At 41.8% G+C, this 12,102-nt stretch overlaps 1 protein-coding gene across 1 annotated transcript; it reads right to left on the minus strand.

Moving 5' to 3' along the window:
• Window positions 1-9,344: 9,344 nt before the first annotated feature.
• LOC119651378 (probable cytochrome P450 6a21) lies at window positions 9,345-11,091 on the minus strand. The gene is made up of 2 exons (XM_038054955.1): window positions 9,944-11,091; window positions 9,345-9,853 (listed from the first exon to the last, which is right to left on the minus strand). The coding sequence occupies exons 1-2, from the start codon at window positions 11,034-11,036 to the stop codon at window positions 9,438-9,440; spliced, it is 1,509 nt and encodes a 502-aa protein (XP_037910883.1). The 5' UTR covers window positions 11,037-11,091; the 3' UTR covers window positions 9,345-9,437.
• Window positions 11,092-12,102: the final 1,011 nt, after the last annotated feature.

Raw genomic sequence — 12,102 nt, forward strand, 5'->3', positions numbered from 1 at the left:
CGTTTTGAGGCTTGATCTCGTTTAGATACACCACTGTGATTTTTCCTGATTTGTCAGTTGAATGGGTTCCGAGAACGAGACTTGTCACACTTTTTGGTGGTTATATTTTTCGCCCTTACTCCCCTACATTTTACCCGGCAGCAAAATGTGATCAGTTTCGAAAAGTAATAATTGAACCACAACCACTGGGTGGTCAAAGAGTAGTATAGGTCGCAGGGCGAAACGTGGATGGGTACCCACGACACACGGTATGACACAACACTAAGCTCTACATGGTGGCCGTAGGTAGCTCCTTCTTAACGAAACGCTGTAGACGAGGAAAGTTGAAGGCGACTCTCCCGCGCCTAAAAACGGGACAACTTGTTCCAAGTCGTCCTCCCGGTTGAGGGGTGGGTGGGCTGATAACCCTACATGGAAAAGAACTTGCAATGAAGCCAAGAAAGGTGCCTCGGACCGGATTGATAACACAACGACAAACCCGGCAACGTAAACGGAATAACGTGTTGCAGGGGTTAACGTAACAGCGTTGCAGGAGATGCACTACATATATTATGGTGGCCATCCAGTAAACCATGTGCTCGGAGTATGTTTCTTCATCATCGCATCAGTGCAACAACCGGTATCCGGTCTAGACCCGCCTTAATAAGGAACTCCAGACATCCCGGTTTTGCGCCGAGGTCCACCAATTTGATATCCATAAAAGCTGTCTGGCGTCATGACCTACGCCATCGCTCCATCTCAGGCAGGGTCTGCCTCGTCTTCTTTTTCTACCATAGATATTGCCCTTATAGACTTTCCGGGCTAGATTATCATCATTCATACGGATTAAGTGACCCGCCCACCGTAACCTATTGAGCCGGATTTTATTCACAACCTGACGGTCATGGTATTGCTTATAGGTTTCGTCGTTATGTAGGCTACGGAATAGTCCATCCTCAGAGGGTTTTTCTCTATAAGGCGGCCCCAAGACCTCAAGTCTACGAGGAATACATGAGGACTGGCAATATCATTGTCTTGTACAGTAAGAGCTTTGACCCTATGGTGAGACGTTTCGAGCGGAACAGTTTTTGTAAGCGAAATACGCTCTGTTGGTTGCCAACAACCGTGCGTGGATTTCATCATCTTAGCTGTTATCGATTATGATTTTTTACCCTAGATAGGAGAAATTATCAACGGTCTCAAAGTTGTAGTCTCCACCAGTGCGGTTTGATGTTGTTGGTTGGTTGGCATTGGCACCATATACTTTGTCTTGCCTTCATTGATGTGTAGCCTAAGATCTCGCGCCGCCTGCTCGATTTGGATGAAGGCAGTTTGTACGTCTCGGATGGCTGTTTCCATGATGTCGATATCGTCAGCATAGGCCAGTAGTTAGATGGACTTAAAGAGGATTATACCTCTTGCATTTACTTCAGAATCACGGATCACTTTCTCCAGGGCCAGGTTGAAGAGGACGCATGATAGGGCATCCCCTAGTCGTAAACCGTTGTTGATGTCGAATGATTTTGAGAGTGGACCTGCTGTTTTTATCGGGCATCGCACATTGGTCAGTCAGTTTTATCAATTTCGTTGGAATACCGAATTCTCTCACGGCCGTGTACAGTTTTACGCTGGTTATGCTATCATGGGCAGCTTTAAAGTCGTTGAATAGATGGTGTAACTGATGTCCATATTCCAACAGTTTTTCCATCACAGCAAATCTGATCTGTTGCTGATTTGCCTGGAGTGAAGCCTCTTTAGTATGGTCCAATGATTTTCTGGACGTATGGGGCTGTCGAGATAGCGGAGAATATTTTATAGATGGTACCCAGCAACGTGATACCGGTATAATTGCTGCACTGTGTGATATCTCCCTTTTGATGTATGAGACAGATAGTGCCTCGTTGCCAGTCGTCAACCATTGATTCGCTATCTCACACTTTGACCACAGTTGATGAACAACTTGGTGTAATTGGTCGCCTCCATATTTACCCAATTCGGCTGTAATTCCATCGGCGATTTATGATTTTTTGCCGATGAATTGCATACCGTTTCTTCTACACTTGGTGGTGGCAGTATTTGTCCGCTATTTTCAGTTGGCGGGACCTCCAAGTCGCCGATTTTCTGGTTGTTCAGTAGTTCATCGATGTAATCAACCCGTCATTCCAATATGGTCATTCTGTCGGAAATCAGATTTCCCTCTTTGTCTCGGCAGGATGGGTATCGAGGTGTATAAAGCTTCATTCTGCTGACTTGTTGGTAAAACTTCCGCGCCTGGTGCGGATCCTTCCTGTCCTTTTCTAGTTCACAGACCTGTTGGTTCTCGCAGGCTTCCTTTTTCCGTCTATGAAGCTGCTTCTCCGCTCGACGGAGTTCGTGATAAGTCTCTGCGCGTGCCCGCGTTCTTTGCGAATGCAACATTACCCGATATGCGGCATTCTTCCGTTCCGTTGCTAGCTTACATTCATCGTCAAATCAGCTGTTGCGACTTTTTTGTGACTGGGGCCAAGTATATTTGAGGCCGCATTTATGATAACGTTCTTCAGGTGGTTGTGAAGATCATTTGTTGATGCTTCGTCTCCAGAATCTCTCTTGACTGCGGTTATTGCAGCATCCATTTCGCCCTTATAGGAGTTGCGGGGGGCTATGTTGGGAATTGCTTCAGTTTTCACTCTTGCCTTAGTGTTAACTCTCACTTGATTGTCAGAGGGGATTCTAGGTTGTATTGTTTTTGGAGCTCGGAGCACCATGCCAACGAGATAGTGGTCCGAGTCTGTATTGGCCCCCTCTATCTATATGTTCTGACATTCATCAAGGCTGAGAGGTGGCGGCGTTCATCGAACACGTGGTTAATTTGGTTGAAAGTGGTCTCGTCTGGAGAGGCCTGCGTATGTTTGTGGACCGTTTCCGCAAACGAGGTACTTCCAACAACCATTTCGTCAGAGACTGCTAACTGAATAATTCGCCGTCCGCTGTCATTAGTATCCCTATGTAAGCTATGGGAGCCCGCTCCGTCCCTACTTGACTGTTGAAATCTCCAAGTATGATTTTGACATCATGCTTGGGACAGGTTTCGAAGGTCAGCTCAGCTGCCTCGTAGAAGGTATCCTTCTCCGACTCTGCAGTGTCCTCTGTAGGGGCGTGAACGTTTATGAGGCTTATAGTTCTAAACTTGCCTCGGAAACACAGAGTACATATCCTTTCGCTTATATTTTCAAAGCCGATAACAGCAGGTTTCGTTTTCTGGCTGACTGAGAAACCTACTCCGAGCACATGGTTTAAATAAATAAATAAATAAATAAATAAATAAATAAATAAATAAATAAAAATCCATCAAGTTCGAGGTTCCTTCCGTGGCTTCGTAATGGTACATTCTGTCCCGTTTTTAGGCGCGGGACACTTGCCATCATCCGTCTCCGTCTGTAAGTTTTCAAAAAGAAAGAACTCCCAACGGTCGCCACGTGCAGGTGGAGATAGAGATCAAGAAAACCGACCAAACTCCTGTTCAACAACCTCCAGTGGCAAAATCTAACAGAGAAGTTAGATATGCTGATTTTTACCAGGCAGGACTTCAGTAATTTCGTACACTATGAGCAGTTCAACCCATGAATTATCTTAATTTCTTGCACTCAATCATTGGCAGGGCGTGACACTAGAACGTTTATTTATCTTTCTCTTCCACCGAAGTGATCTACTCCCTAAAAGTTAGCTAATTGCTACAGGGTTAAGTAGAGCAGTAATTTACTAGAAGAGAGTCTATTCACATTCATATTCTCATTTTGTGAACACCAGAATGAGATCCATAAACATATCCCATATATAACCACGGCTTTCATGCAACTTCCGCTATCAGCCTCACTATGTAATTCCCAAAGCAGTATACAGTTCTGAAATCATTGCGATCTGTGGCGTCTTTACCTTTCCTGTCCAGGGCAATAACAAATTCTCTGTTATCACGGCGCTGAACTTCTCGGCATTTCGGAGTTCGAGTGCGCCATGCTCACCATCACTCAGAGCGCTCAGTAGAGCCTTCAACCGCTTCCGTTCATCGATCCGCTTTCACGATTTTGTAGTCTGCCAGATCTTACCACACTGCTTTGGGGCTGGCCGACAATCTGTATAGCACCTGACAAAAAAGCATTTTTAATGACAACTCAATGTTCAACGATATTCTTAGGCAGGTTACTTAGTATATCTGAAATTCAATCAGCAAGATAACTCTCCCACTCTCGGTTGACAGCTGGGTCATACAAGCGGTCGATGTTGAGCGTGGGGATCGCAGCTCCCCGACCCCACGAGAACGCAACAAGTAAGCGACTATCAATTGTTGATCCCTTTCGAGGCCGATGTTAGCACCTCCCTTGGTGCGCACATCCAATAGACAACTCCTAAATATACTGCTGATTGTGAAGAGGTCGATCTGATTGCTCGCAGAGCTGCCGTCAGCTTAAACCCAACTGAACTTATGGCAGGTCCTGTGATCAAAATTTCCCATCACTGTAGTTACGGTCAACAAGACGTGTTTCCCCGTTACTTGTCCGGGTGAGATGTTATCAGATCACGCATTCAGAATACCCATCACGATCACAATGTCACCTTTAAGAGTTTCTCCTGAACTGCAACTAATTGCTTGTAGAAAGTATCCACCTCCACTATATCGGAAGTCTCTGCTATTGAGTAGCGTGGCAAAATTGTGATTTGTCTGCTACCGCTTGGCTTTCCAGAGTACAACCGCGCTTTGCCGCAAGAGGGGGAGGAATACTCTCCAGAGTCCCACCATCTTACTTCCCTCATGTCCAGAATGTCCAGCTTATATACAAGTGACTACACTGGAAACTTTTACTACCTTTGTCGAGGGGTGTGCGCACATTTGAGGAACCAACCGTAGTCCGTTTTTGATAGCCAAAATTCGTAGTCTTGAGGTCAGTCCCGATCCGAGACGTTGTTGTTTCAGTAGCAATAACGTTTCAAAATTTGTCGGTTGCTAGCCCATAAATTTCTATCCCGTTTAGTCGCCTCTTACGTCCAAAAAGGGAAGACCTTAAGCGTATTCTCAAGCCCCAACTCACAGGACGCGCAATTAGACAAGAAACAATTAAAATTGGGAGAAATCTCTCCGTGGTTTCTCCAGATTTGCAATTAATTTAAAAAATTAAGATATATATGGATAGCTATTTGCATTTGTTTGCCTGTAAATGATGTCAATGAAATCTTCAGAATCGTCTCTTGCCTATCTACTTTATCCCTATTATTTTCTTACTATCCATTACTAGATGTCAATATGGATACTAAACAAAGTGCTTAAACGCAAACTTATAAATCAGATTATTAAATTATATCTACTTGATGAGGGTTGAAACATACAGTATACAGAATAGAAAGAATAACCACATTTATTACTAGCAAGGCGTGAAATTGATATTTTTGACACAGGTTTTCCTTTTGCTTATCGAGAGATTCTAATCGGCCGCAGGACAAGAGAATATGTCCAAAATGACCAAAAATAGTCTTGTTCAATACGAATATGTGTTTCCGAGGGAGAGTGGTCATGTTTGAGGCATAAGCAGTTTTGTGTACTGCAATGAAAGTGGTTATCTATTTTTCGAAAGAAATGGCTTAATTTTTGTTTTGTAAGTTTTGAAAAAGCAGGAATATCACTTCATCTGCCACTATATATAGCATTTCAGAAGAGTTCCTTTACCAAACAATCAGCAATCTTACTCTCTATGTTCTGCAATCTTCCCCTAACAAAAAAGTCGTAACTGAATGTGTTCTCCTACTTTGAAGCGGGTTGTATTTTAAATTATGCATAACGAGTATCGTATCTACTGCCCGTGTGGTATCTTTTCACAAGGACGTGTAGTTTTCGGGTTTGTGTGGGCTTTCTATTTCCTGCACCTTCCAGATATTTGTAGACCAGCATTCATATGCCAGTAGGAGCTTACTGAGGATGGAAAGAAGAACGAACAGAATAACATGACACCAGCTCATTAGGGATGCAGCTTCTACTCTTCTGTGGTGTGATGTTGGTCGACTTTGGTTTAGTCAAAGTGTCCAAAAAAATATATTTTCTCTCTTTGGCGAAAACATATTCATAAATAATTGAGCGAAAATATTTGGTTTACACTTTAGAGAGTTCTATTGTTCTATTATTTTCTGTGACTTTGACCTTATTCATCGTGCATTTAAGGGGGTCATCCCGTGTATCGGATCCGCGGAATTGCATTTGTTTGCATCAATTGTATCTAGATATACTGTAGAATATAAGAACAAAGTGATTTCTGATATTCGGAGCCGTTCGGAAATTATAGTGTTAAAAGCTAAAAGGATAAGCATTAAAAGCAAAGGCTATACATGTGCTTCTGCAAGAAACCTAAGGTTTATGGACTAGGTACGAGGGGGGGGGCCCCAAAAAAACGGGAATTTCGTCATAACTTCTTCATTTCTCAATATTTTTACCTCAAATTTTGATTACCTTCAAAGTATTCGCCTTCAACTACAACGTACTTCTCCAAATGATTCTTTCATTGTTCAAAAAATTTTTTAAATTCACTCATTGGGATCTCCTTTAAGCCATCCAGCGATTTTTGTATCACCTTCTCCACAGTGGCAAAACGCTTTCCTTTCATATTCCTTTTGAGTCGTATCCATGGCACCACGATTCATCATCAGTAATCACTTTGGCAAAAATTCAGGGTCCTCTTCGAGCTGATTTTGAAGCTCCAAACATGCCTGAAGTCGACGCTCCCTTTACTCATCAGTGAGAAGGCGCGGGACGAATCTGGCTGCAACCCTTCTTATGTGCAAATCTTCGGATCAAATTCTCTGCATTGAACTCCATAACATTCCCGACATCTCACAGAGTTGATCAACGGTTCGGCGACGGTCTTCACGAACGAGGGTATTGATTTCGTCGACATTTTTATCAGTTTTTGACGTTGAGGGGCGTCCTGAACGAAGTTAGTCTTCAATAGACATTTTTCCATTTTCAAAATGTGAAAACTAATCGTAAACTTTGATTTTACTTAAGGCAGCATCCCCATAAGCATTCTTAAGCATTACAATAGTTTCTGCGGGCGATTTCCCCAACAGGAAACAAAATTTCACAGCCGCGCGTTGTTCTCGACAATCTGCCTTTACGTTTTCGCCGAAATGTAAAAAGTTGTTTTACAAAAAAAAACTCACAGGCGAACCGATGAATTCACAGCGACCCAACTTCGAACACTGACGCAGGTGGCGTAACAATAACGGACATGTGGGCAAACAATAGGTTCCTCCACTCTCCCTCCCTTCACAGACGGAAAAAGGAAGCCTGGGAGAACCAACAAGTCTGCGAACTAGAAAAGTACAGGGAGCAACCACACCAGGCGCGGAAGTTTTATCAACAAGTCAGCAGGATGAAGCCTTATACACCTCGATGCACATCCTGCCGAGACAAAGAGGGAAATCTGATTTCCGACAGAATGGGCATATTGGAGCGCTGGGTTGAGTACTTTGATGAGCTACTGAACAACCAGAATATCGGCGAGCTGGAGGTCCCGCCAACTGAAGACGACGGACAAATACTGCCACCGCCAAGTTTAGGAGAAACAGTCCGTACAATTCATCGGCTAAAAAACCATAAGTCGCCAGGAGCCGATGGAATTACAGCCGAATTGGCTAAATATGGAGATGATCAGTTACACAAGTGGTTCATCAACTTCTGCTCAAGGTATGGGACAGCGAATCAATGCCTGACGATTGGAAACGAGGCATTATCTGTCTCATACATAAAAAGGGAGATATCACGCAGTGCAGCAATTATAGAGGTATCACGTTACTGAGTACCATCTATAAGATATTCTCCTCTATCTTGCTAGGCCGGATAGCCCCATACGCCCAGAACATCATTGACCCATACCAAAGAGGCTTCGCTTCAGGCATATCAGCAACAGATCAGATTGTCTCTGTGCGGCAAGCGATGGAAAAACTGCTGGAATATGGACAACAGTTGCACCATCTGTTCATAGACTTTAAAGCCGCCTATGATGGCATAGCCAGGGTGAAACTGTACACGGCCATGAGAGAATTCGGTATCCCGACGAAATTAATAAGACTGACTAGGCTAACCCTGACCAATGTGTGAGGCCAGATAAAAGCAGCAGGATCGCTCTCAAGACCATTCAACATCAACAACGGTCTACGACAAGGGGATGCCCCATCATGCGTCCTCTTTAACCTGACCCTCGAGAAAGTGATCCGTGATGCTGAGGTAAATGCAAGAGGTACGATCCTCTTACATGAGGATGGACGATTGCGTAGCCTACACAATGACGAAATCTATGAGCGATACCATGACCGTCCGGCTTTGGATAAAATCCGGCTCAATAGGTTACGGTGGGCGGGTCACTTAATCCGTATGGATGAGGATGATCCAGCCCGGGAAGTCTATAAGGGCAATATCTATGGTAGAAAAAGAAGACGAGGCAGACCCTGCCTAAGATGGAGCGATGGCGTAGGTCAGGGCGCCAGACAGCTTTTAGGGATATCGAATTGGTGGACCTCTTGGCAAAACCGGGATGGCTGGAGTACCTTATTAAGGCAGGCCTAGACCGGATACCGGTTGTTGCGCCGTTGATGATGATGACTCTCCCTCGCCACGACAGCGTAATTCCCGGAACTTATGGGTCCCCCCTCGTATAACAGATTAATGGTCAGTTAAGATTTTATGGCTAAAAATCACATTCTACTTTTTAAATGCGTTTTTCTCGAAACTGCCAACCTAAAACCAATATCTGTCCTACGAAATTCTTCGAAATTTTCACGACTTATTCAGAACATATTTCTACGGTCCGCAAGCTAGGATAATTGCGATTCATTGAGTAGTTTTTCTTTTATTCATTAAAGAAGCCTTAAAAAAGTACCAAAATTCAGAAAGAAAAGTTTAACACCGTACCAAAAATTCACCTTCTAACAATTTTTAGTAATCGTAGTTTGCGGACTGTAGTTCAGTCTCTATGTTAAAATGCCGTTTATTTTTTTTTAAAGATAATCGTAGCGCCCTCTAGCGTGGCAACTGAAAATCCCTTTGTTTGGAGATGGGTGTATAAATTGCTATGTATTTCAGTAACAAACTATGCATACGGGCTGGAAAAATTACTATGCACGCTCAAGATATTAGTAAATCTATGGTGAAACATTCGTATTTGTATCTTTATCCACTTCTTCACAAAAAAATTCGAAAAAAGCTAAAAAAACGGCCTTCACTCGGGGTGGCCTCCTCAAGACGTTTTAGCTAATGATGGGAATTAAATGATTTTATTTGTTTTCAAGTGTGACTTTCATTATTTGAGTAAAGGGAAGGGTTTTTGGATACATGATATGGGGCTTTCTATCTTAACTTAAATCATAACTTTTGAAATGGCTTGAAAAGTATCGCAGATGGTACTCACAATGGCCCAACATTATTATATAAAAAATATTTAAATTCGTTCAATTTTTAAATGCAATCCATTTGCCGGTGAAAGGGTAGGTATAGTCTTTGAAAATTCCATGGGAATCGGTGTCTTGGAACAAACTTTAAAATTGAAGTTCTTAAGTAGCATAATAAGGCCAATACGGGCTTGCATTCTTCCGAACCGAAGACCAATGCAGTTTCTTGGCCCATCCCCGAATGGCAGGAACGCCATGGGATGTCTGTTTCTGATCTGATCCGATGCAAATCTGTCAGGATCGAACTTTTCTGGATTAGGGTAATACTCAGAGTCATGATGGATGCCATACACTGGAATTACGACCGTTTGACCTTTTTGAATAACCACATTCGAATTTTTCACTTTATAGTCATCATGAGCATTCCTTCTCAACGTCACAACCGGCGGATATTTCCGAAGACTCTCTGAAAATAAATGTTTTGAAAATTGGACTTGGCTATTGTCGTTTTACGGTAGCTGAACAATTAAGAGAGCTTAAATAGAAGGATACGTACCATTAATAACTTGGTCAATGTAGATCATTTCTTTTGCAGCTTCATAGGTCAAATTTCCATCATGTTTATTAAGTACATCATTAACTTCTTTGCGAGCTTTCTGCTGGATATGCGGATTCAACGCCATTTCATATAAACTGAAAGTCATAGCGGTGGACGATGTTTCAAATCCTGCGGCGAAAAACAGGAATGCTTGGGCAGTCACCTGTTCAATAGTTAGTTTATCCAATTTCACATTGTTTTCATTATCTGTGGTGACATTATCCATCAGCTCAATGAGTAAGTTCATGAAATCATTACGTTTGACATTATTCTTTCGACGATAGTCCACAGTTTCTCGAACAATTCGCATAAAGAATTCCGTGACGTCTTCCCGGAAAATTTTCATATGAAGGAATTTGGCAATTTCTGGAAATTGCATCACGATTCCTCTACCAATGATCCCCAATCTTAATTCAAATGTTAAGCGACCGTACTTGCGAAAATCGTTGTCAGGATCTTTCAGACTATTACATTCGATTCCGAATGCACAGGTACCGATCACGTCTGTGGTGAATCGGGCCAAAAGGTCTTTCACATCATGAATACTTTCCTTATGTAGGACTTCGGTCAAAGCTTCACAGAACTTTTCGGCGACATCTACCATCGTGGGAAACATAAACTTCATTTTTCCGGAAGTGAAAGTTGGAGACAATTTCATTCGAAGTGACTTCCACCTTTGTCCGTCTAATGAAAATAAGTGTGCCGAAAGAGGCTCATCTTTTTCATTATTGAACACTCCCCGCTCATGGAAATTCTGGAAATCTCTAACCAAAATATCTTGCACAAAGTCCAAATCAGTTGCAACTACAACCGGATTGGTGAAAATGTAGCCTCCAATGAATGGGGATTTATCTTTAAGCGCGTAAATGTTCCCGAAGATGGTTTTCAGATGTTCATAACGACCAAAAGGCAGATTTCCTAGTGGAATTCGAGGTTCAAGATATTTCACTCCGCGATCACTCCAATATGCAAATTTGCGCTTAAAGAAAATATATACTAACGAAAATAACACAATTATTATAGTCAAAAGCGTTAGTGGATAAAATTTCATTCTCAAGGTTTTACGATTTACGGCACACTTGATCAAAACACTTGCGTCCAAAACACTGCTGCCAATGACTAACTAGTTTATCTTAGAAGCTTAAGATATTTTTTCCCGAGAGTGGCTCTATACGTTATGAGCATGGAAACTTCAATTTCATGAAATATTTTTGCGATTGCCAACAAGCTTCTTGGAGCAGTCGATAATGCGTTAAAGATTAGGAAGCTTGTAATTGCATACCACATATTATAGAATTATTTTTAAAGTTTCCAGTGAAAGTCAATATAAATACATACAAAACCTGATAACACTTATCGCTTGGTTATTAATAATTGTCTGAAATAATCAATAGATCTTCATCTCCTTCCCTCTTCATTGCTTATGAAATTCACTAAAATTTAGATACAATTAGAATTTGGCTATTCAGTTAATTTGGCAGTTAGTGCGTTGACCAGAAAGAATGCCAGTTGTGTTCATTCTGGTAGCGCTGATGCATGAAGCAACTTTCAAACTTAGTTGACCGTCAGTGGATAGCATTGATTTAAGGCGGTCATCCAATGTGAAAACCGTTTTTTTGTTTTTTTAGAAATTATTTGTGAAGAACTGGATAAAAGTACAAATACGAATTTTTCCCCATATATTTATTAATATCTTGAGCATGCGTAGTAATTTTTAGCCCAAGAACATAGTTCATCATTGAAATATAGAACAACTTATACACCCATGTCCAAAAAAGGGGTTTTTCTGCTGCCACTCTAGAAGGCGTGAGGATCATCTTACAGAGAAAAAGTAAGCGGCATTTTAATGTGCGGACTTAATTACAGTCCGCAAACTAGATTATTAAAAAATATTAAAAGTTAAATTTTCGGTGCCGTGTTAAACATTTTTTTGTGAATTTTGGTGTTTTCCCGGCTTCTTCAATGAATAAAAAGCAACTACTGAATGAATCGCAATTCTCCTAGTTTGCAGACTGAACAAATCTTGAAAATTTCAAGGAATTTCGTTAGATAGATTTTGGGCTATGGTGGCAGTCGATTTTCAATATGCGGTTTCGAGAAAAAGGTATTTAAAAAGT

This window comes from Hermetia illucens, chromosome 1 (assembly GCF_905115235.1).
Source record: "Hermetia illucens chromosome 1, iHerIll2.2.curated.20191125, whole genome shotgun sequence".
NCBI lineage: Eukaryota > Metazoa > Arthropoda > Insecta > Diptera > Stratiomyidae > Hermetia > Hermetia illucens.

Coding starts and splice junctions, on each gene's coding strand:
- LOC119651378 (XM_038054955.1), bottom strand. CDS start 11,036: ATGAAATTTTATCCACTAACGCTTTTGACTATAATAATTGTGTTATTT. Junction 9,854..9,943: donor CATTGACCAAGTTATTAATG/GTACGTATCCTT, acceptor ATTTATTTTCAG/AGAGTCTTCGGAAATATCCG.